This window comes from Echinops telfairi, unplaced genomic scaffold, assembly GCF_000313985.2.
Source record: "Echinops telfairi isolate 266 unplaced genomic scaffold, ASM31398v2 ScPeMD7_2;HRSCAF=8, whole genome shotgun sequence".
Taxonomy (NCBI): Eukaryota; Metazoa; Chordata; class Mammalia; order Afrosoricida; family Tenrecidae; genus Echinops; species Echinops telfairi.
The window spans coordinates 65,604,007-65,630,653 of record NW_022103898.1 but is presented as its reverse complement, the minus strand read 5'-3'; the positions used below and the strand labels follow the sequence as shown (position 1 = coordinate 65,630,653).

Here is a 26,647-nt window from a genome sequence, read left to right as displayed (position 1 = left end):
ATATGCATACATACACAAGTGAGGAAATTATGTGGGTGAGTGGGGGCCATTTCTGACCTCCTCTGAGTACAGCAGAGGGAAGGAAAATCCAACTCTATGTGTGTTCAAGGATGATTCTATTGAAGCAGAGAGCAGACATGCCTCCACCCTCTGTTCCTTGCTATCCTCTTCGGAGATAAACCGTCCCTCCCACGGCACAGTCCTTCCTGCTGAGTTTGGTCATCCGTTCCAATGATCACACAGAACTCACTGAAACTGTTCACGATTATTGGGATTTATTAGGCAAGTTAACAGATCACAGTAAGTCAAGATCAGAAAACATTAAGGATTTAGTCCTTTATTTCACAGCACTGCTGTGTTTCAGCCATGTAGACAGGCATGACTTTTGCCAGCCCTCAGCCTCTCAGCTCCTGGGCCTCTGCCCTGCCCAAGCAAGTGTGGCAAAGTTCCTTTGGCTCTGAAAGGTGCCCCACAGGGCTCTTGACTCTGAAAACCAGTATCCTGCCTCAAGTCTGGCAATTTCACTTGTTTTGGAGTGGGGATGGTTGTGGGGATGGTTGTGGGGAATGTGTGCATTCTCTCACTGTCTTTGTTGCTGATCCTTCTCTATGCAGGGATCCCAGTGGACCAGGATTCCTCTGATGATGGAATTCCTTCGCCCTGTTTCTGATCTGGTTCACTTTATACCAGGGGAATGGCAAAACTGTTCAATCCCCTCATTAGCATTCTGTACACCTTATTTACATGATCCTACCTATTTAGTAGGATTTACAAAGACTATGGATTGAAGAGCCAGACCAAGCTTCAAAAAGAATGGTATGGACGTGGCATGTGACCTCTCCTAATTTGGAAGGGGGGAGGAAATTCACTTACCACATTAGCATCTCTCCAGGTGATTTCTATGAGGATGAGTTCATACATGCCCCATCCTATAATGTTCCTACCACTTCTACACCAACTGGCTCTCCCATGGGGCTCTCTACTTTTCAGCTAGATTCGATCATTCATTGCAATACCTATACGGAACTCACAGACACTACTCATGATTATGGGATTTAGTAGTTAGCAGGGTACAAATTCTCAGGTGACAATTATTCAGACAGGACAGCCTCTCCCACCCATGCTTGTAGGCAGGCCTCTCTCTGGTCTTTGGCCTCTCAGCCACGTCTCCTAAAGGGTGAGGATGTTCTCTTCGGGTTGTCCACAAATGCTCAAAGCTATGCCACTCTGCTAGAAGACCCAGTTCTGCCTCTGTGAGGTTGCTTTGCCCCAAATGATGAACTGGAGCAACAGTCGGTATTTTATATAACCAGAAACTGCTTGTATCTAGAATATTCTGTTTTTACCACTTCATGTGTTAACGTAAGTAATAATTATGGGGTGATATCATTACATGAAAGATTAATTGCCAAAAGAATCTTAGTTGCATAACATCAATTTTTTTTTCAGAGTGTTAAATGTATTTTAATAGGCATACAACATTTTAAAAAGGTCTAAGTCAGGGTTTTAAGAATTCTCATTTGTTGAGTTACTCACGATCCCCGTTTCTTTTTCAAAATTTAAAAATTTTCCCCAGAATTTTTATTGGCACCTAATTCACATATCATATAATTGAACAGTTCAATTGTTTATTTTTTTAAATCATTTTATTAGGGGCTCATACAACTCTTATCACAATCCAAAATGCTATTTTCCTTCAACTTTCTACTGTAATATTTTTGAATCCCTGATCCTATGGGCTCATGTTTTTCTTTAATTATTCTTTGAAAGCCCTTTTGTCCAAAAATCAGAACTTGTATTTGATTAGTAACAGGATTCTTTTTTAAGCAATGGGACAAGACATCAGCACCAAAACATCTTTATCTAAAGCAAATTGCAGCATTTGCTGAAATTTACTACTTTCTTCGTCGTACTTCGGTGAAAATTGATAAACAGCTTTACATTTATCAAGTTCTATTTTTAGTTACCTGAAGACCCTCTAGGAGTGCTGTGGTAATTGGATGATTTTGTAGCAACTATAAACTCCTGGCTAGGGGTGAAGTCAAACTTGTCAATCAAGTTGAAGTCTGAAGCCATCTCCTTGATGTCATGAACTTTTTGTATAGAGCAAGGTGAGCAGAAACGACCTGTCTCTTTGCCCCTTTGTCTTCTGGCTTGCTGAAACTCTGCTGCCAACTCTGAGAGCTTTGGGAGCCCTGCTATGTTTCCACCCACACGACTCTGCTCCCACGGGCCAGTGATCTTCCTGCCTCCCAGATCACCATTCTGCATCACTGGTATGTAGTGACATGAGTCTGAAGAGAGACTTGTGGACTGGCATCAGACTTATCGACTTGGATTGGGGTATGCTGGCCTGCTGTGTTAGTCCGGGTAGACCAGAGAAACAAATCCAAGGAGATTAATATGTGTATAAGAAAGAATATTGAGGAAACATCCCAGCCCAGTCCAGACCAAGTCCCTAAGTCCCATATTAGCCCATACTAGTCCATATGTCTGATGCCCATCTATAAAGTCCTCTTCAGACTCACAAAACACATGCAGCGGTGCCAAATGCAGGATGATGATGATCACAGGCCAGTGGGTGGGAAGTCTTATGGATCAAGTGGCAGTGAAAGTATCTCAGTGCTGGCAGGGGTCTCCACATGGCTCTTCCAGCTCCGAGGCTCTCGTAGGGACTGAGCCTTGTCCATAGAGAGTCTCCAGGGGAGTGAGTCAGTGTCCCACCTCCAGCGAGCTATTTATCTCCTTATGTCTCCAAATGAGATCATCGAGCTGCAACGGGATTGACGGGTGTACTCCACCTCTTCACTCATAAGTCTCAAATTGACAACAGATTATGTAACTACCACAGATGCCTTCTTGATACATAATTGCTTCTTGATGTACAGTTCTTTCTTATACATAGAAGAGTGTCACTGAATTTACTTCTCTAGACCACCCAGCCTAACATACACCCACTGTGCAAGCAAGCCTTTTCCCCAAAGTGCTGCTGATGTATTTCTAACTCTAAAAGAATCACCACTTCATAAAATAATTAATTTTGGCTTAGTTTGCCACTAAATATTAACCGATTGCTTCTAGGAGGTGTTTTGATGAGAGTAGATCATAAAATAAACTTTAGCGGTTGACTGCTTATTAATTGGAAATAAATCTCCTTGAGATTAGCCTTATAGAGCATGACAGAGGATATGAAAGAATCATTTTGTGTTTGTGTGACTGTGAAGCTGTCTGTACTGAGACATAGGCAGAGCTCCCCCTTTCTCCTTTATTAGCATGCTAGCTTTGACATTTAACAAAGACTTCATTATATTTCAGGAATCAATAAGGGAATAAACAACTACATCTATGTTCTTTATTTCCTTTGAATCAATTTACAACAAATGTATGAATTGAACACAGTCTACATTCACTTTGAAAAGATTGTTGGGGATGAATGATAAATTTGTTTTCTACCAAGATTCTCCCACTCCTTCCACCATTATTCAGCATTCCATTAAGAAAAAAATTACTAATACAACAATGATTTTCAAACTATTCCTTGGTGCTCCCATTCCTTACGATTGTGATAAATACACATTTCAAAAATGCTATGTACAAATATATCAAGCAACTAAATGCACCCTGTACGTGGTATGTGTGAAGTCACAATGCACACTAGCATCACGAATATAATGAAATATTTTGCCATTAAAAAATTGTTCTCTGAACACCTTTTGAAACCACAAAGTTCTCCACCCTACGCATGCTCCAGGAGTATCTGTTTCCATTCAAATTTTATGGAACTAGTGTTCTCCAATACATATCTTTGGAAATACTGCATTAGTAAAAATACTTCCTTGGAGCAATCAGGAAGATTGGAAACCCATTTAAGGCCCTCGTATGCCTTGTTCCCCCTAAGAGCTTGGACTTTTTTTTAATCTCTCGCCATGTTATAACTGCTTTACTGAAAATTTAAGAAGTTTTGATTTCCTGTCCTTCTATTTCACATTTTTTATATCTCTACTAGAGGGGCTGAAGAAGCCCTGGCATTGTAGTGGTTCTGTGTTGGGCTGCAATTCACAGTGTCAACAGTTAGAAACCACGGGCTGCTCTGCAGGAGGAAACAGGGCTTTCTATGCCCCGTCAAGACTTACTGTGTCAGAAACGTAGGGAGGCAGCTCTACCACATCCTATAGCATCAGTTTGAGTTGGCATTGACTCCATGGCGGTGAGTTTTGAGTGAAGGGTGCTGATGACCAATCAAACGCTGAAGGTCCAGACAAGTAGATTAATGTAGTTATTTAGCATCAGACAATCATAATGGCTTACTATGTCGAGCATGACAAATTCAAGAGGAATGTTATTGTATTCATCACCCCAAAGGACATTGCAAGATCTATCTTGAAGTACAGTGCTGTCTGTGATAGGGTACTCTCTCTAAGCATACAAGGAAGTCCAGTCAATATAACTGCTATTCAAATTTACCTACCAACCACTAAAACTAGTGATGAAGAATTGAAGCAAACTTTTTCAGTGTGAAATTGACCCAAAAAAGATGCTGAAGGTATATCGATAATTATTGGCAATTGGAATGCAAAAGCTGGAAACAGAAACACTGTTGAAAAATACGGTTTTAGTGATAGAAAACAAAGCTAGAGATCCCATCACATTACAAGACCAATGGCTTCTTCATCACAAATACTTTTTATCACCAACACAAAAGGCGACTCTGCACATGGGCTGATCCAGATGGAATACACAGAAATCAAATCGACTACGTATCTAAGAGATAGCAGAGACGTTCAGGATCATCAGTCAAAGGAGGCCCAGGGCAGATGGTGGCTGTGTTTCTTGCTGTTGTCCACAGGCATCGAAACTGACGGAATGGCACCGACCATCGTCAGCAACAACAGCAACAGTTATTTAGAGCTTGAATAATCTATAACATATATATTTAGGTCTATTATTTTCTCTTAAGATAGCTCTGGATGCCAAGTGCCAAATTTCCATTTGTGTGCATACACGAGGACCTTAACAAGATTACACTCAAAGTAACAAAAGAAAAGTGTGTAGGATGTGCAGCCTGTGGAGTTCAATTGTTGCGATCCAGCCCACTGCCGTAGGACCCATTCTGACTCACAGTGGTCCTGTGGAAAGAATAGAACTGCTCCTTCTGACACGGCATCTTATGTGCTTTTTAATCAGTACAGTGCTTATTTTATTCCCAAGTAAGTAAGGCAGCTCACAATTCACCTGGGCCAAAAACTTAATAACTCCAGGAGCAAGAGGCACAAAATGAAGAAATTGTAGGCTCTCTTCCACACCTCCTCGAGATGCAGATGAGCACATCTCACAGTAAGAGACATGTCGAGAGAAAGTTGAGAGCCACCTAGGGTGCCCAGTGTGCGGTGATTTCTTCGTCTTCTTTCTGTAAGGTGCTCTGTCAGCATGGTCCATTGTGCATTATTTTTATATCATTGCCATCTTCCCTGATTTTCATACACAGGGTACACATATTGGGATTTGTGGCCATGTCGCTCCCACACACAGGGTTTGAGTCCCTCGGACATTCTGGGCATTGATACGGGCTACAGTTGTCCCCTGTTCTGCAGGCTGACCCAATGGTCTGCCAGCAGAGGCTGCGGCGTGCTCAGCTAGCAGTGACAGGACCAAGTTGGCAGCTACAAGCACCATCCTCCCGGCTGTCAGCCAACAGGTGACTCAGAGTACATCTTGACAGGAGCAGACAGCCTCACCTTTCTCCTGGGGAACAGCCGGTAGGTCTGAAGGGGAAAGCTGCAGTTAGCAGCCCAAGGCTTAACCCACTCCTAAACCAGGGCTCCCTTGTTGAAGCCCAGTAATGTGAAAATGGAAGTAAATCCGTTTGGGAAAATAACCTGAACTCATAAACATTCTTCTCAAATTAGTCTGGGCAAATCGTCTCAACAGCCATACGATGACATATAAGCTTCATTTTTCTCATGTATATTTAGATTTTTTATTTCCCTGGAGAAGAGCCATTGTCCTTGTGAATCCATCCCTCTTTGCCTGTCTTTCCACAATCCTAAAGGTTTCTTTCTTCACTTTCCACTCCACGTGTGTGTAGGATGACACATTGTACTTCATGTTAGACCTCCAAAGCTTAATATGAAGCATAAAGCACCCTCGTGTAGTTAAAGAATGGGGCGTGCACAAATCACCTATTTGAGAACTGACTTTGCTATCAGTGCTTAACAGTCTAAGGAGGACGAGTAAGAGAAACGTGGTGATTAATCAGTTGGCAAGAAAGTGCTGGGTCTTTCCCCTCTTCTACCGGAGAAGAACCGGAGCCCAGTTTAAAGGTGGCTAATGGAGAGGTTGACAGCATCTCCATGGAAGAAAGGGGGTGCTGGTCTGCTTTGGGGTTCCCCTGGGGAAACCTATGGGGGCAGCTCTACTGTGTCCTTCAGGGACCCTGTGAGCCAGACTTGGTGACACTGGGTTCACGTGATCGAGGCTAGTTCCAAGCAACCACTTGAGGGAAATGAGGACCCTCACAGGTAGGGAGAGCTTTGGGGTCTTTTTCAAGATGCCTTTCAGACCGAGAGAAAAATTTTGAAAGTGTTTTTGAAAGCAGTGATTCAAAAAATGCAACAATAAAGAAATACTTCATGTTGGCGCTTCAGTGACTTCAGGTAATTTACTCTTTGGTTGGACACTCACTGAAATATGCCAAGTGAGCAGAGCGCAAGGGGAAGTGGAGAGAAGAAGCAAGATGGCGAAGAAGATTCGCAGTGCAGCTGTCCCCACTCCCTCCATGACGGGGCAAGGAAGCAAAGGTTCTCGGGGACCAAACGGACCGAGTAAAGATGGCTGGACTTGCCACTGTAATCTTGAATATGGTGAATTGAACTCTGTACTTGGCCAGTTGACCTCCCTACAGACCCAACCTGAATTGGTTCAGGGTGCAAGGCTGTCTTACTTGTTCCATGACATAAATTTCCTCCCTGGCTTCTTGTATGTTGATAGGGGTCTTCTCTTTCTTACTCATTATTTGTATTTTGGTCTTTATATTATTGTTTTGTCCTTACGAGCTTACTTCAATTTTGTTTTGTATTGTTTCTGTTGGGTTTCCCAGTCTGTGATGCACAGGAGGGGTGGATGTGCATAGTGATAATAACTGATCCAAGGGCTGATAGGGGATGCAGGAGTGGGGGTTCATGATAGGGAGGGAAAGGGGACTTCAGGAATAGTAAATGAAGGCAGACGGGGGAAGGAGCAGTAGAACTGTGTTTGCACAACTCATTTTAAAGGCGATTTAACCATGCGGGGGGGAATGTTTTAAAATTGATATGGTAATGATTACACACTTCTCCTTGATAGGACTGAATGATTAGACTATTGAATTGTATGATATGTCAATTATGTGCCAAATAAACCCTGTTATTTAAAAATAGATGAAATGCGGTGCAAACTGAGCGAGGAGCAAGACTACCTGCTCAGGAAAATTAAGGAAGGATTCAAATAGAAGATGACATTTTGGACACTCCTCCTTTCCAGAGGTGAACTTTCATCGTCCTCCCTTGAGTGCAGGCCTGGCTCGGCTACTGGCTGTTGTAGTTGTTGGGCACCAGCCTGCGGGCTCTGACTCGTAGCAATGCTGTGTGCAGGACAAGGCACTGTCCACTCCTGCACCATTCTCACAGTCGTGGCTATGTTTGAGCCCATTGTGGCAAACCCTGTGTTAATCCATCTCATTGGATTTGTCCTTTGTGATGTTAATAAAATTAGAAGGGGAAAAAATAAAGTTGGGCTTGAGTTTCCTTGCGGTCATCCATCTTGGAGTGCTGTTCACCAGCGGGAGGATTACGATGATGGGTTATGTCAGGGAAGTGTGCACTAGGATGGAATTGGTGAGAGAGTTCACAGAGCTTACAAGGTTGTTCATAGGTGTTGCCAAACTGAGGGCATCAAAAGGGAATTCGGATTGTGTTAATTAAACAAAGAAAAATACACTCTTTACTCCTGTCTTCTCTTTTGCTATTCTTCTCAGCCCTAGTGGGGTTAGAAATAGGGCTCAAGTAGAAAGCAAATGTTTTGAGAATGATGAGGGCAAAAAATGTACAAATGTGCTCGACACAATGTATGGATGTATGGATTGTGAGAAGAGTCGTACGAGGCCCCAATAAAATGATTTTTTTTAAAAAGAGAAATAAAAAGTGAGTAGCTTCTGGGGAGGGAGTTAAACTTTTTAACCTCTTAACCTCTTAAATGATCTAGAAAGCTTTTGGGTCTGCTCGAGATGTTACTGAAGGCAACAAAAATATTTTCCAGAAAAGATTTGAAAACTAAAACAAGTAATGCTGGCATTGCAACAACTTCAGACTACTCAATTTATTAATTATATATATATTTTGCTCTCAACTATTGATCTCTCTTATACTTAACTTACCCCAGTCGTGCCATATTTCAGCATTTTTAGAGACAATTTTAGGATTTATTCATTTCGGAGTCTCAGTTTGGAGACTTAAGAGCTGAACAGGTGAATGACTGCCAGTTTGAACCCACCTATAGGCGCAAACATAGGAACAAGTGTGAGGATGGTGCAGACCAGGTGATGTTTCATTCTGTGGTACATAGGGTCGCTCTGTGTCAGAACCAACTTGATGGCACCTAACAACAACAACAACAACAACAGAGGCTCCTGGAAGATAAGTCTGGCCATCTGTTTCTGAAGTCATAGCCCTGAAAATGCTATGGAACGATGGTTCTCTGCACACCGGTTGTCATCAGTTGAAATAAACTCACCAGCAACTAACCATTACAAAAGTGCCCCATTACCAGTATGGCATCTGTCCAGCTTCTGGCAGAGTAGGCACCTAGTAAAGGTTTGTGATTCTAGTATAGGTGTTTGGGAAGCATACGCTCCGCAGCAACACTGATTGGGCTCGAATCCTCACTGCACCTCGTCAATGACCGTTAGCAAGTTACTTAATGACTGTATATCTGCCATACTTAAAATGTGGGCCTTATCGAGATCTTGGGCTGTTATGAACATTGACGGAGTTATTACAGTGCTGGCCATAGAGTGTTTATTATGGTTATGTACAACTTACCAGCAGCTCTGTGGGAGAAAGATGCAGTTATCTGCTCCGGTAAAGATTTCCAGTATTGGAATCCAATCAATAGTATTCTATTCTTTGTATTTTGTTCTGGGATTTACTCTGACTACATATGTAGAAAGGTTTGGGGAAAGGGACAAATCCAAGACTGAGCAAACAGCTACCTTTTGTTGATGGTTTCCTGGACCTATTAAGTGTGCAGGAAATATCAGCTCTTCCGATTGTTTTTCATGCTTTGGCAATTTGCTAAGTACTTTATATGGGATATATTATAGAACCTATGATAAGCTTTGGTTTGCTCAAGGAAAAACTGAGGCTCAGGAATGAAATGGCCTAATACAGTTAATAAGTGGCAGCAACATGATTTGCACTTAAACTGACTCCAGTATTATAGTTCGGTTGGATCCTAATAAATGCAACAATGGTGGCAGCAGTACATTGACAGGGAGCTGCCAGAGGTTCAGGCCTGATTCAGTAAAGGATGTGCAACAAGGGCTATCATTGCTGATGTCAGATGGCTCTTGGCTCAAGACAGAGAATACCAGATGTTTACTTCTGTTTTATTGACTATGCAAAGCCATTAGCTGTGTGGATCATAACAAACTATGAAAGGAATGGGAATTTCAGAACTCTTGATTGTGCTCAGGCATAACTTGTACATGGATCAAGAGGAAGTTATACAAATGGAAAAAGCGAATGCTGCATGGTTTAAAATCAGGAAAAAATGTACATCAGGGTTATATTCTCTCACTTCATTTATTCAATCTGTATACTGAGCAAATTATCAAAGAAACTGGTTTATATGAGAAAAATGTGGCATCAGGACTGGAGGAAGTTTTATCAACCTTTGATATGCAGAAGACAAAACCTTGTTTGTTGAAAGTGAGGAGGGCTTGAAGCACTTGATGATCATCAAGGACTGTAGCCTTCATTATGAAAATACTAAAATCTTCACAACTGGAACAATAGGCACATCATGATAAATGGATAAAAGGTTGAAGTTTCCCAGGCTTTTGTCTAGCTTGGATCCACAGTCAGTGCTCATGGAAACAGCAGTCAAGAGATCAAAAGACGTGTTGCATTAGGTAAATATGCTGCACAAGATCTTGTTAGAATATTAGAGAACAAGGATGTTACTTTTAGGACTAAGGTGCACCTGGCCCAAGCTAGGAAATGTTCAATTGTTTCATAGGCATGTGAAAGTTGGATCTTGAATTAAGAAGGCCAAAGGAGAATCAATGGCTTTGGATTGTGGTACTGGAAAAGAATGTTGAAAAGTACCCTGGACTGCTTAAAAATCAATGGTTCTGTCTTGGAAGTACTGTCAGAATGTTCCTTAGAGTCGAGGATGGATCATTCCATCTTATATACATTGGACATGTTTTCAGGAGACGCCAGTCCCTAGAGAAGGACATCATGTTTGGTAAAGTGGAGGAGCAGTGAAAAAGAGGAAGGCCTTCCACGAGACGGATTGACACAATGGCTGCAACAATGGGCTCAGGCATGGGAACAACTGTGAGGATGGTGCTGGACCATGCAGTGTTTTCGTACTGTTGTGCATAGGGTTACTGCGGGTCAGAACTGACTCCAGGGCACCTAATAACAGCAGATGAGCAGACTCACATAGACAGGACGAAACCATCTACTGTTTGAATGGATTCAGACTGTAAGAATTTTTGGTAACTAAGATTTCAAGGGTTGGGGCTCACAAAGTGGGGAAAATGATCTGCTAGTCTGTGTATGGGTATGTGCATGCATCATGCATAGTTGGTAATATATATATATATATATATGATGGAATGGTTTTTCAGCGCTAAAGGGAATTAATTGTGGCTGCAACTTGCTTAGTTAACATTTCATGATTGGCCCTCACAAAGTGGGGAAAATGATCTGCTAGTCTGTGTATGGGTATGTGCATGCATCATGCATAGTTGGTAATATATATATATATATATATGATGGAATGGTTTTTCAGCGCTAAAGGGAATTAATTGTGGCTGCAACTTGCTTAGTTAACATTTCATGAAAGGCCCTGAAAGGGCATTGCTGGGGAGGAATAGCATTGAAATAAAAAGGTCTATGGCAGTAGGGAAGTGTAATGAGGGGCGATTTAAGCATCTTTGACTGAGGCCAGATCATGCTTCATCTGTTGTGTTCACGTCGCCTCCAAGTGCCAAGCTTATAGCAGGCTCTCAGTATTTTGTTACTGTAGCAATGATCAGGAAAGTAACATCAGGTTGGTTTTAACTAACTTGATTTACACGGATATACATGACTATTTAGTTTTTGCTTTGTTTCTAAACGGAATTCATGGAATGAATTCCTTGCTAATAGCTTATTTTCTTTTAGAAAGGTCCGTCAGTTTAGCCTTCTAATTCCACTTACTTCATACCCTTACAAATTTTTGAAAAAAAATTCATGTGAAAATTCCGAAGATTATCCGGACAAAAATATGCATAGTAAAACACACGGTTTGCTACATAACCTGCGATGCTTGTGTATGTCTGAGTAACGAAATAACCCAGCTCAAGCATTATCATGTCCAAAACACTGACTACAGTGGTGTGGTAGCTCAGGCTTTGAACAAATCATTCGTACGTAGTGGGCCCTTAATTTTCTAACATTCGTCTGCTTTTACGCTATGGTGAGAAGGGATGAGGTTGTTACTCTGGGGTTAGTGATAGGAAGTCACTACAGAATTCTGCCAAGAACGCACAAATCCACGGATTCGCAATGAGCCTGTCCAAACCTCAGCAGTTGAGACCTGCAAACATCTCAGAACAAGCGGTACATGATTAGTTAGAAATCCGGATTTGCAACAGAAATGGAGTAAATGGCGACTCAATGGTTTTATCCACGACACAGCTCGCTGACTTGCAAATCCCAGCAGTCATTTCTCCCTCGGGAACCAATAAGAAAGCTACAAGTTCCTGCAGCCAATCACTAAGCTGACCTTGCTTAAGACTGACTGAATTCTGGGATTTGTGGTTTTCACGTGGCAACACCGTATCACCCTGCAGGCCATGTAGGCCATGCGTCTGATACGAAAGTTTCCTGTAATAATTCTCGTTTCAGCCCCCGGCTAACCCCTTAGCACTATTGTGAGGTCATGTATTCTTTAAAAATTGTAATATTATTCTCCTCGTATTATATGGAAAGCAATTTTCAGAGTGGAGTCCGCTTGTCTTTTACTCCTCCAGTCCTTTAACCGTCGCTTTAAGTTCTCGCGAGAACTGCTCCTTTGAGTCGTGGTCCAGCCTCCTGAAAGCGCCTGCACGCGAAGACTGACAGCTGCATCAACCAATAGAATTGCTCTGTAGCTAGCGCCTGGAAAGCGTGCGTCGGGAGAGCGCCGTGAACCTTGACCTGGGCTTTCCGTAGCGTCTGGCGTCGGCCGTCCTCGCCCCCGGAGTGGAAGAGGCGGGTTTTGGCGACTTGCCCGAGGGAGCGAGTGCGGAGGGAGTGGGAGTGAGACTAGCTTGAGTGAAGTATCAGGCTCCTCGGAGAGGCCCCGCTGTCCTGCCCGCCGCCCATGAGCTCTTTCTCCCGCGAGCTGCGCCGTCGTTAGGCCGGCCCCGTAGCCCCTGCTTCCCCCGGGATAGGTCCTCGCCTCGCCGGGGAGGGGGCAACCCGTCGAGGCCCCTCCCTGTTTAGCGTCGGCGTCGCTCTGCGACCCTGGAAGCGGGAGCCGCTGCAAGCGAGAGGAGGAGCCCCAGCAGCAGCGGCGGGCAGTAGCTCCGGCAGCGCCAGCGGGCGGGATCGCGGCCGTCAACATGGCGAGCGCCTCGTACCACATCTCCAATTTGCTGGAGAAAATGACATCCAGCGACAAGGACTTCAGGTGAGGCCGAAACCTCCCCCCTGAGCCTCCCTCGGACCCCTCCGCCCGTGGCGTCGGCCCTCCTCGTAGGTTTTGCCCCACCCCTTCGGCCTTCACCCGTTTCCTGGCTGCCCCGAGGTCTCCAGCCTACCTCTAGGCTCTTGGATCCCAGTAGGCCCCTTGCCTCCCCCCTTTTCGGCCCCAATCCCCCTACTCCTTTCTCCCGGCCCAGAGCCGCCTTGGCCTTGGCCCCGGCCCCCCTTTTTTCTGGCTCCCCAAGCGCCCCCCTCACATTCCCTGCCTCCCGGACGCGACACGCGAGGCCGTGTCCCAGGTCGCGCGGAGGGGCGAGAACACCTAGCGGGGAGGGGGAGGGGGCTGCTCCAGGCCTGGAGGCCGGCGGGGGCCTATCCGCGGGCCTGCTCGCGGCGCTAGGCCTCCTGGTTCCCCGGGGCCGAACCTGCTGCTCGGTCGGGGCGCATCTGCCGCCTTCTGCCCCCGAGGTGTGAGCGGGCCTGGCTGCGTGCAGCCTGGACAATGAACTTTTCTGGAGCTCGTCTCGCAGCGAGCTGTGTACTTTCTCTTTGTGTTATTCCCATCGTGAAGATGGGAAAGAGGGGGAGGGGGAGCCAGGATGGAGGAAATTTGGCTGGTATGATTTTCCCGCCAGCATCTCTTGTCAGTCTTCCTAGCCCTGCTCTTGGGTTTCCAGTCTCCTGTCCTTGTATCTAAAATCCCCCCCAGGAGGGTGAGTTGTTGAAAGGGGAACGGGAAAGTAAACTAAGCAAAGGGTTCTTAATGAAAGAGGGGTTTTCTAACATGGGGCCTGGTGACTATGAAGCTGTTAATCGTAGATTTTTGTACTGTAGCTTTGAATCGTCGCTTCCAAGTTCTTGGTAACATGCATGTTGAAGAATTGTTCTGTTTTCTCCTGGTTTCTTACTTGGATTAATGTAGTTACTGCATTCGGTCCTACTTGCCTACCAACCCCTCGCAAATACTCTCAATCTAAAAGAACCTTTTTACTGGTTTGATATTTAAATTTTATTTTCGGGGGCCATGGTAGTGGTCCTAAGTCGTGTATGCGTTTTAAAAGAAATTAGCCAGTTAAAATTGTGGCTGAAGAGTACTATTTTGTGTAAACAGTACATCGAAAACATTTCAAACCTTATTGACCAAGAAATTTGTTTGTTACAAGAGAACGATTAATAAAATGAATGATCGTGTTCCTAATTACATAGATATGTATTAAAATGGTCAAGAGAGTGTTCTGTGACTGCAAAATCAGATATGATTTTTAAGAGTTTGATTATGTAACGAATTGTAAGAAATGTAATTGAAATGGATAAAACCTACTTTAAATCCCCAGACTTTAGTGTTGTGACATTTTGGAAGTGATGAGTTTTGGAGGGTTTGGAAATTATATCTGTGGTGTTCTAAGGCCAAATTAGATTATTGGGAGAAATGAAAGTTAAAAAATGAAAAATTAGAATGTTATCAAATTCTCTTTGGGATTTGGCTTGTTTGCAATTTATTAGCTAATTGAAAATTGATATAAACATTTGAGAATGGAGTACGCTTCAAAAAATTAGTGGAAAAATAATCACAATTTTTCTGGAACTTTTTGAAGTTCCCTTGTAAATAATTTTAACCAGTATAAGGGGTGTGTGTGTCTTCTCCCTTTTTTTCCATCACTTTTACTTTTGATTCACATGGGAGTTAATATCCTACACCATTAAAATCCCCATATAATTGGTTTCCCCTAAAGCCTACCAAATCGTGTAATGTTGACCAGAAGCCATACCACTAACAACCACCACCGAATTCACTGCCACAGAGTCAGTGCCGACTCACAGTGACCCTTTAGGACTGGGTAGAACTACCTCTGTTGAGTTTCTGAGATTTTAACTCTCTGAGGAGCAGCTGGTGGTTTTGAACTGTTGACCTCATGGTTAGCAGACCAATGCATGACCAGTACCCACCAGACAGTTGATTAACCACTAACATAAGCATTTTATTAACATGTATTTTGTGTAAATATTAACATGGAAAACTGTTGGGGTTGTGTGTTAGTCAAACTACTAGCCTCTCTGCAGGAGAAAGATAAGACTGCTCCTTTAAAGAGTTACTACACCGGCCATAAAAAAGGATGTTTTCAATACAAGGTAAAAAGTTATTTTGCAAAAAGTGCATAACTTTTTTGCAGATTTTTTTCTTTAACAAATGACCATAAGCTGGATTCATTTATTTTGAAATGGCAGGTACCTGCGGCTACAGAGCTCAGTCCACAATGCATATCAGCCAACTTTTCTTCTGATGTCATGACTTCTCTCTGCTCCTTGGGAGCATTTCCAGCACCACTAGTGGCACTTCAAGGTTTTCATATTGCAGTAAACAAGTTTGATATGACCCTGAAGAGATCCATTTTTCTTGTGATAAGCAATTTACTGGCGTTTCAAACTGTTGATGTGGTCACACAATGTTTTAGGGCATTTAGGTGGACGTGAGCATTTCAAACCCAAGTTGTTTCTGGGGTCAACTCTTGTAAATTTCATTCTTCTAAATGTCACTGTCTGAAGATAGTATTTTTCCTATATCGATTGGTAACTGCTTTATTCTAATATTCAGTCCTGTAAGTAATGTGTTTTGTGTAAGTATTAGAAAGAGCAAAGAAATCACTTTGTTGCTGTGATTGACTTTCTTGATGTATTTATTATTACAGTAAAGGAAACACATTCTTATTTTTATAAACTATGTAAGAAACGATAGCAGTCTGATGCTAAATGACAGTAATGGTGGAAGTTTAAGGATTGTTTACCAACTTGGGTTTTGATGACTCAAAACATGCTTGGATAATTATTTATCCCATAAAATTACAGTGTTAATATAGTACTAAGAGTTGTTGTATACGATAGGAAATGGATTTAGAAACACGGAAAAGATTTTTCATAATTTGGCATCTTGAAGCTTTTTATTAATATTAAAGATGTGTTCGTTATATACTCGTAACCATCAAGTCTTTTTTTCCAAGAAGTCTATTTTTGGCACATTTACATATCATACAATTCAATCATTTCGAGAAGAATTGTACAATCATTACTACGTAAATTTTAGAACACCCCCCCCCATGGTTAAATCACCTTTAAAATTAGTTGTGCAAATCATTCAGTCCTAGTGCCCCCCCCCCTTAGTTATTTAATCCTGAAATCCCTTTTCCCCCTCTCCCACTCCTTACATCCCCTATAAACCCTTGCATCAGTTATTTTCTCTATAGATCCACTCCTGGGATTCACAAACTGGGAAGCTCAACAAAATCAAAATCAAAATAGGGTGGTAAGGATAAAATAATAATGACGTAAAGATAAAAATACAATCATGAGGAAGAAAGAAAAGGCCCCATCAATATTTTAAAAGTTAGGGAATAAATTTTTGTCATCGAACAAATAAGAAGATACTTGCTCCTATCCCATCTAGAGGGAGGGAGGTCGACTGCTCAAGACTAGAGTTCAATCCAGCATAATGAAGATTACAGTGGTCTCTGATACGTAATAAGGCTGTTGAAGACTGACTCTTGCTTGAGGGGATTTGCCTGCGCCTTAGTCTGACTAGACTCTGCAGCTGGGTTTGGGGCTCTCACTGTCCTCCATAGCCTTCTACAAATGGAGTGTTCATAATTTTAGCTCTGATACTTTGCCCTTTGCCATATTCGAATTTTGTAATTGTCATCTTTGGATCACACAAAGTATGTGCTTTCATGTTAATAGTCTTCAAGTCTTTGGGACTAAAATGTAGTGCTTATTAAACAGACATTTAAGATTGTACGTAAATGGTGAGCATTTAAAGTACATTGAAGATGCTTCCATGTATTTTCAGTGCAGGCAATTAAAAACTATACACAGATTTTTTAAAGCTTATTTATTTAGAAGTGTACATGTCATAATTTTGCTCCTCATAAATGCTAAAATATTTAGTGCCAGAAAGACCTTGATGACAAGGGTTGCTAATTATGGAATACCTAAAGTGTGTGGTGTGCCATTATATAGTTTGCTAACTGAAAAGTTAAAGGTTCTAATCCACCCAGAGGTCCCTGGAAGACCCGGTGATCAATCAGCCATTGAAAAGCCCATGGAGCACACTTAGAGTCTAACTCACAGGGAATCACCTGAGTCAGAACCTACCAATTCCACAGCAGCTGGTTAACATGTGGAAAGCACCCTGCCTGATACTAAAAGGAAGGGAAGAAATTACAGCGTAAAAGAAACATTTTTTTAGGTAGAATCCAAGAAAATTTGCTCTACTAATTAAAAACTGATTACAGGAGTATTTCAGCATAGAATTACCAGAAATTCAAGCTGGATTCAGAAGACCAAAGGGAATGAGTCAAATGAGTCTATTTGACGGCTGATGTCAAATAGACCTTGACTAAAAGCAGAAAATACTAGAAAGATATTTACTTGTATTTTATTGAATATGCCAGAGTTTGGACTATGTGGCACATAGCAAACTATGGGTTACCTTAAAGAGAATGGGAATTCCAATACACTTAACTGTGCTTATGTGGAGCTTACACAAGGAGCAAGGTATAGCCTTACAAACAGAAAAAGGGGTACTGACTGCATGGTTCAAAATCAGGAAAGCTGTGTGTTGGGACTGTGTCCTTTAATCATGACTGATTTCAGTATGCTAGCAGAGAAAAATCATCCGAGAGCCAGATTACATGGAAGATACGCACCTTCAGGATTGGAGGAAGACTCACTGATGGTCTGTGATATGGCGTAACCTTACTTGGCCGAAAGTAAAGACTTGAAGCACTTTTTAAGATCAAAGATTACAAGATTACACCAAGTATCAAGAAAGTCCCCAAATTCTTGTAACCAGACCAATGATGTCATGATAAGTAGAGAAAAAGATGGAACATGTCAGGTTTCACATTTTAATTGTATCCACAATCAACGAGTGCATGGAAGTAGCAGTCAGGACAGCAAACAATGTGTTGCACTGGCCGATCTGCTTTAAAAAACATCTTTAAAAATAGATTTCTTATGCAAAAATAGCACCTTGAGCATTAAGGTGGAATTGACCCAAGCCATAGTGATTTCATTGTCGTCGTGTGCATGCAGAAGCCGAACAGGAAGACGAGAAAAATGGACTGCCAGAAGAATAAAAATCTGTTGGAAGTGTCACCAAGAATGTTCCTTAGAAGTGAGGAAGGTAAGACTTCAGGTGACAGTCTGGCCTTGGTATCATGAAGGGCCAGACCCTGGTGACTTGGTAAAGTAGAGGGACCTGCCGCGAAATAAAGGAAGACTGTCACCGAGATGGATTGCCATGGTGGCTGCAGTAATGGGCTCAAACTTCTAACTGCAGTTGTGAGAACTGGACAGATTGCTGTTGGACATAGAGGGGTTGTCAGTCAGTGGCACCCGACAGAAGACCTGCCTGACTTTCCGTGAAATATCTGCGAGACTGGGCAAGTTACTCATTTGGGATTATGTGTTTTTCTTTTAAGGGCTTTTAAAAAGATCCCTAACATTTTAGGCTATTTGCTAGCATTATAGTCTATTAATGTAGAAAGGTAAAGAAATAGGTGTACAATTGAAGGTTTTTAAATTGACCATTGAAAACAAAACTGTTTTGTAGGACTTAGATCATAAAGATAATTTATTTGGAAAAATGTCTTTCTCATTTATTTTGTGTTTAATTCTGCCTTTCTCAAAGTTGGCATAAGAAGAGTTCAGGAGAAATGAAGATATGAGGAGAATTCAAAAGTTTGTGGGAAAATTCAGTGATCTTTTCATTTTATCTTTCCATTAACTTTTGAAGCACCCTCACATTCAGGTGAAAAATGTCAAGACTAGGACCTCTATGAAAGAGAGAGGAGTCCTTTGTGTATTTAGTGTCCTGGATAGTACCTAAAGTAAAGTGATATATTTCGAGTAGGAAGGAGATGACTGTGCAGATATGAGTGAACCCTTTAATGTAAATAAGCCATGTTTCCATTATGAATTTATGATTAGAAATATTGAGTATGTAGTGTGTTAAGGCAATTAATGACATTCCACTTGAATTTTTATGTACTTTACCATCAAATTAATTAAAGTAGTCCAAGGAATCAAGAACTAAAAATACTTTATCTTTTATTGCTTTAAACTGTTTGCCATCATTCGATGCCAGATCACAGAGGCACTACAGGACAGAGTAGAACCACCCCTGTGGGTTTCCAAGACGGTAACTTATTATGGGAGTAGAAAAGCCTCATTTTTCTCCTGCATAGCAGCTGGCGGTTTTGAACTGCAAACCTTATGGTTAGCAGCCCAACAGATAACCACTAGGCCACCAAGGGTAAAATTGTGTTTTTATGTACGTGGGAAAGGGTTATGGTGACAGTTATTAGTGTGAAGTGTAAGGTATCTTATTTCTTTTTATCTACATTAGGTTTACTAAGTTTAAGTAAATCATGGTCTTTCCTTCAAGAGATTTTCTGATAGTAGAATAAGCCAGATGCGTTAAGTTCCAGAATATTACTGGGACTTTTACACCTGGTTTTTGTTCATCGCTGTGCCTGGACCCTGGCACTATTTCTTATGCTGGCACTCCCCAGAATCTTGTTAAATAAATGAATGGAATAGTACTGCTTACTGATTATATTCATTTTATAATCCTTTAGTAGCCTGAAAATAAGTACCTTAACATTTCCCTCTTAAAACCCAACCCAACCCACTGCAATTGAGTTGATAATGACTCATTGTGGCCCTGTAGGACTGAGAAGAACTAGCTCATGGTTTTCTCAAGGTTCAAATGTTTATGGAAGCAAGTCTGTTCCCATGGACTGGCTGGTGGGTTTGAACTGCTGGCCTTTCAGTTAGCAGCTGAGCACCAACTGAGTAGGATAGTCACTATCCTTTCACAGCCAGTAAGTTGGTTCTGACTCATAACGACCCCATAAGGTGGTGTAGAATTACCCCCATTGGATTTTGAAGATTTTAAATTTTTATAGAAATAGAAAGCCTTATCTTTATCCCTCGGATTGACTGGTGGGTTCGAACTGCTGACCTTGCAGTTTGCAGCCCAATGTGTAACCACCGTGCTACTAGGGCTTGCTTCTGGAGGGTTATCGGTAGTAAATAAATAAATGGTGAATAAAGGAGTGAATCTGTATGTCAGATTCAAATAGGACCACTACCGACACAGCACTTGGCAACAGGATGCCTTGTTTAAGCGATTAAAAAACAAACAAAAGTAAAAAAAAAAGTGCATGTGTATTGATTTTTCTTATGTTGCCTCATTGTCAATAAAAACTTTTATTAGTAAGCAGTTTTGCAGAATGTGGTAAGAATTATGCTTGTATGAGTTTAAATTTTTTGCATGCCAGCATTTTTGGAAGACTTTATTGGAACTATCCTGTAAAGCTATCTGTAGCATTTCAGATCCAGTAGTTGTGCTTAATTGATTTGAACACGGCTTTTGGTATTTCTATGTACAACATAAAATACTAGATTTATATTTGATTCTTAGTTCAAATAAAAGAAAAAGTCACTGAGTAATTGTCCCTTGTCAGTTGGATTATTTCCATAGGTCGCGGGAACTAAGAATCATGGTCGAATTTAGGACTTTATTTGAATGATGATCTCCCATTTAGAGAAAATTCTTTTAAAATGCTGTTGGGGGGGGGGGGATTTTGAGTCAATCTACCATAATTTGATACTCTTGTTATTTATCTTTTCATTTAAAAACAAGATTAGACAGTTTGATCACTGTTGTTTATTTAATTTTGGGGGTCAGTCTACTCAATGTTAAAAGGTATCCTGGGTGGCACAGCTGTTTGCTAGCTCTTGTTAATCTAAAGGTTGGTGATTCAGACCCAGCCAACTGCTGGCTCTGCAGAAGAAAAGCCTGTCTATATAGTTCCCCTAAAGACTACAGCCAAGAAAACCCTTATGAAGCCCTTCTGTTCTATAATACATGAGATCACTGTGAATCAGAGGCCAATTTAAAGGCAGCTAATAGCAGCAAACCTTCTTTGCCTGTGGTTCTTAAGGGGGTTGGGAATAGATGTGATATATAACAACTTTCTTGAATCATCTCTTGACCAATTTAAGGATATACTGAATACCTTGGGGTGAGGATAGGAATTTATATTTTGGAAGTTCCCTGGCAATTTGTAAAATTAGACCCTTCAGAGCCCAACACATAGCACCATTATACAGGGATACATGTATATGTATGGTTTATGTTTATGGTTAAGAGCTTCCTGGATAAAGTTCAAATCACATGTAAACAGTTGTACTAGCCCCCGATAAAATGACTTAAAAGAAAAAACGGCTTCCACACCACATTGGAGTGGAATGCACACAAGAGCATTACTGTTGGTCTTGTCAGTGACATTGAAATCAAGATTGACCTTAAAGAGTAGATGATCTTGGATAGGTACTTTATTTAAAAGAAAATAGTGTGATTTTGAAGGAAATGTGGAAATATTATGAAATTGAAAAAATTAAGTATATCTTTTTGTGCTTTTCGTTTAAATTTGGAGTCACTTAAAAAACCAACTTGGTTTGACAGTGGTTTCTTATACAGTGTGCTGTTACATGAACTGGTAACATTAAATTTTTAAATTCTTCTTTCATTGATGCTTTAAAATTTTCAGATGACCAACTGATGTCTGTTTTTGGATAGGTTTATGGCTACAAATGATTTGATGACAGAATTGCAGAAAGATTCCATCAAGTTGGATGATGATAGTGAAAGGAAAGTGGTGAAAATGATTTTGAAACTATTGGAAGATAAAAATGGAGAGGTCCAGAATTTAGCTGTCAAGTGGTAAGTCATATTTTACTTGTTTGCCCTCCTTGATTAAATAATAGAATATCCAAATTTAGTCTTATGCTGTGTTATCCTATGGTTTTCATTAAGAGACTTTAGGTCACTGGTGTTTTTTAGTGCTTGAACATGCTATGTATAATACATTTCTTCAGCTTGTATGTAGGTTAAATGTGGATTTCCATTGAATTTTAAAACATTTTTATGAAATGTATGAGGGAGCTTCAGAAAATCATGGGAAAATGGAATTAACAGACAATAAAAATTTTTCACAGACTTTTGAAGCTCCCTTGTGTATAGGAAACTCCAGAAATAGGGGATCTCTCTTATAGTTGGCTACAACCTGATTTGATTTTTAAGCAAGGTTAAAATGTCTACATGCTTTTGTCCCATTTCTGTGTGTCTCTGAGGAGAAAGGAAAATTATAAACCTAATGATTAAAGGAAATACATTTAGTTGTAATTAGAACCTCATAATCAAGAATAACAGCTGTTAAAGCACTGCTGATACAATGATGATAAAGTATCTTCCTAACTGTATAAATCTACTAGGAACTTTTCAGTATAATATTGGTAGTTGGACTTGATAGTAAGGTACAGCATTTGAGTTCTCAGTAAATTCTAGTAAATTCTATTAACAACGTGATTTAATTTATGGCTACCAAATATTAGGAACCCTTAATAATTTACATACCATTTGGTAAAGGTAGCCTTCAGTTTCACATTAAAATGTATTATGTATTTATGTAATTTTGTATATCATTGTATTTGATATCAATTTAAATTAAAATTTGTCTCAATATTACTGTTACGGGTTTTTTTCCCCTTTCATTGTGTCTGTTTGCCAGTTTAAGCTTTTTTTACACAAACAGTGTAGTGATGTTAGTTATGTTCACCATTGTGCATCTGTCACCATGATCTGTTTCCACATTTTGTCATCACTTTTAGATGACAAGAACTCCAACTGTTACCAGTTACCCTCCCTCTTCCCTCTACCTGCTTCTGGAAACCACTAATAAACTTTGATCGCTATGCTAGATACTCAAAGAAAATTCACACTCAGTGTCATATAGTCGGTTCTGATATATGGCAACCCTATAGGACAGGGTAGAACTGTTCCTGTGGATTTCTGAGATTGTAACTTTACGGGAGCAGAAAGCCTCATCTTTCTCCTACAGAGTGTCTGCTGCAGTGGTTCTCAACCTTCCTAATGCCACAACCCTTTAATACAACCCTTTAATACAGTTCCTCATGTCGTGGTGACCCCACCTCCACCATAAATTCATTTCCGTTGCTACTTCTATAACTGTAGTTTTGCTACTGTTATGAATCGTAATGTAAATGACTGATATGCAGGATGCATTTTGGTTGTTTCAAATTGAACATAATTAAAGCATAGTGATTAATCACAAAAACAATATGTAATTATATATTGTGAAATACTTATTTCTAATTACAAATCAGTGAAATTTTGTCTTGAAGCATGGTGTAGTATGAGTAACAGTCTTCATGCCAGGTACTCTTATGTGGGCGTATCTGCATGTGGGTGGACCCACCTGGAGACATACAGGAGAGGCGTCTTGGTTCCTAAGACCTTTGGAAATACAGGTTTGCTGATGGTCTTAGGCGACCCCTGTGAAAGGGTCATTCAACCCCCAGTTTGAGAACAGGTGGTCTGGTGCTTTCAAACTGCTGGGTTTGTGGTTAGCTTCCCAAAGCATAACCACAATGCCACCGGGACACTGCTAATGCTACTTACATATAAATGGATCAGACAATAGGAATCCTTTTTCTGTCTGACTTATTTTGCTCAGCACCATGTTTTCAAGATTCATCCATGTCATAGTATATATTTATCACAACCTCATTTCTCTGTGGCAGGAAAATAATTTAGTGTGTGTGTGTGTGTACTTATCATATTTTGATCATCTAGCCCTCCATTGATGGACATTTAGGTTGTTTCTACTTTCTGGTTATTTATGAATAGTGGTGCAAATGTATGTTTCAGTATGTCCTTGCTTTTTATATTCTTGTTGGGTATATACCCAGTAGTGGAATTGATGATTGTGTGATAATTGTCATCTTCTGTCTGCTAAAAATCCCTGATAGTGCAGTGGTTAAGTAACTAAAACCCTGTGGGCAATTCTGTTCTGCCTTCTCCGGCCACTACTGTTAGTTGAAAACTTTTTGATGACTGTGTTTAGTGACTAAAAATCTTAGTGGCCATTTATTTTCATTGGTGTAATGTCTGTTGATGTCCTTGAGCCATTTTTTGAGTGAGGTATGTGTTTTCTTGTTATTGAATAGTTGGGTTTTCTGCAGAATAATTTGTTGTAAGCGAATACTTCACGTAACTTGCAAAAGCAGGCAAAAACTCGAGAAATCATTGGTAGTATATAGTTTTAGATGCAGTATAAATTTCTTTAATTTATGATATTTGTTAAGTTTAAAATGAATCATCAAAAAGCATGCTATAGAAAAATACAAATGCATGTGCAATCTTTAATTATTTTTTAACTTTTAATGCCGAGTAAGCAAAATTAGCTTTCTTCAGAATGTTCTTAGCATTTATCAGTTTTTAAAAGTGATAATAAAAGTAGCTTTTATCTCTATCCTCCATTATTAAACTAAGAATTAAGAGATGTACTGCATAACTGTTAGTTGGGTGTGAATTTTACTGATTAGAATGCGAGCTTTTTATTTTTTGTTGATTTCATTTTGCACTTATTTAAAATGTCAGCGAAAAAACAACATATATTCAAGAAAATAAGAACAACATTAAGATATAGATAATTGCTATTGAGTCAGTTCTGACTCGTTGCAACCCTGTAGGACAGAGTAAAAAATATACGGCTGTAGCTTTTTAGATTCAAGCTGCTGTGTTTTGTTTGTTTGTTTGTTTGTTTTTTCAAGGAGCAATTTCTGGCATAGAATCTCTATCCTTTCCATTAGTAGCCTAGGGTTTAACCACTATCAGCAGGGCTCTTTAATACTAACTCACTCACATAGTCATTGCTATTGAGTTGGTGCCTACTCACAGCGACCCTATTGGACAGGCTAGGCCTGCCCCTGTGAATTTCAAAGACTAACTTTACCTGTCTTTCTCTGGATGAATACCTGATGGTTTCAAGTTGATGACCTTGCAGTTAGCAGCCCAACATGTAATTACAGTGCCACCAGGGCTCCTGAGGAATATGAGGATATATATAAAATCTACTAGGGTTCTAGTTTGTACATGTATGGGCTAATTTGGAAAAACGTGTTCAAACATCTCTGTTCTTGTAAAGATTTACAACCTCACAAGCCCTGAGGAGCACTTCTACTCTATCCTATAGGTTTGTTAGGACTCAACCAACTCAGTAGCAATGGGTTTGTGTTTGTTTTTCTGCTAACATGATGCAGACAGGGTCTCTCAATAGTAATAATAATGCACTTTGCATTAGTCTTATTAGGGTACCTTCAGAAAACCAATCAAAACAGCGACTTTGGAGGACATAAGGCCTGTTAAATTCAAAACAAAGAGGCCCGCTCAGGACATTGTCGATTTTTTTTTTTTCATGGCATTCCTAAGGAGTGATCTTACATTTTCTTGAAGGGCACAGAATGATCATGTGAATAGGAAGAAGTTTTAAGAAAATTGTAAACTGCATTGCTGAGAAAAAAGATCAAGACATGTGCCATGAGAAATTTGTTCTCGTCTTGACAATCCAGCTGCTCTATTTGAGAGCGGCAAGGTTGTCTTACAAGAAGCTCTTGGAGGAACAGTAACCCAGCCCGTGGAACTTGGAATTTCCCTCCTGCAGATCTTTGTCCTCAGACTCAAAGAACAGTGAAAAGGAACGTGATTTGAGTCCATCAGAGATTCCCAAAGTGCCATTATTTTAAAGTATTATTGGTATTTCATCCACTGTTAGTTTGGGTGTTAGTCTGTGTGTTAGTCTGGGTAGACGAGAGAAACAAATTCATAAACAAACATATGAGTATAAGAGAGAGTTTTCTATAAAAGGAAAATGCATCCCAACCCAATCCAGTCTAAGCCCATAAGACCAATCCTAGCCCATATGTCCAATCCTAGCCCATATGTCCAATAACCAAACTATAAAGTCCTCTTCAGACTCACGAAACACATGCAATGATGCCGAATGCAGGACAATCACAGGCCAGTGGGTAGAAAGTCTTAGGATCCAGGCATTGTAAGCATCTCAGCGCTGACAAGCGTCTCCCTGTGGCTTCTCCAGGTCCAGGGTTTTGGCTGCGTCAGAGTTGGTCCATGTGACTTTTCCTCGGGCATGTCTCGTAGGAAGTGAGCAGAGAGAGAAAGGTGTTTCCCATCTCCAAGGAGGAAAATCAGGAACTCCCAGAATTCTCAGGAGAAGACCATGCCCACACGGAGGCCTCATTGGCTATGATCCCATTGACAGACCTGACTCCACCCCTTCACTCTTAATCCTCAACTTGACAAACGATTATATAACTACCACATCCACAAATCACACAATTCAGTAGTTAATCATATCAAGAAGAGTTGTACGCTGTTCACTGCAGTTATAGAACATTTTCTCTACACAACATTGCTCTACACAGCAGAACATTCACCTGTTCAAGAACTTCCACACATGTAATCCAGTGCCATTCGTTATGTTGTACAACCTTTGTTAATCCTCTCCAAATTGTTCTACCAATAAAATGAACTCAATGCTCCCTAAGCAAAACTCTGCCTCCTTCACCCATGGTAGCTGTGTTAATCTGGGTAGACTAGAAAAACAAATTCACAGACACTCATGTGTATATGAAAGAGCTGTATATAAAAGGGCAGTTGTATATTGAGGAAACATCCTAGCCCACTCCATAAGTCTTATCTTAGACCTATGTTCGATACCAGTCTATAAATTGTTCAGACTCACGAAACACATGCAATGACGCTGAAT

At 40.7% G+C, this 26,647-nt stretch overlaps 1 protein-coding gene across 1 annotated transcript in view; it reads left to right on the top strand.

Moving 5' to 3' along the window:
• The first annotated feature begins 12,560 nt into the window (after nucleotides 1-12,560).
• The window catches only part of CAND1 (cullin associated and neddylation dissociated 1), a 50,742-nt gene continuing 36,655 nt past the window's right edge, over nucleotides 12,561-26,647 (top strand). Inside the window, exons 1-2 of the mRNA XM_004700470.4 lie at nucleotides 12,561-12,921; nucleotides 21,577-21,720. Coding sequence (XP_004700527.1) covers nucleotides 12,854-12,921; nucleotides 21,577-21,720 — 212 coding nt within the window. The 5' untranslated portion in view covers nucleotides 12,561-12,853. The remainder of the gene's footprint in view (nucleotides 12,922-21,576; nucleotides 21,721-26,647) is intronic.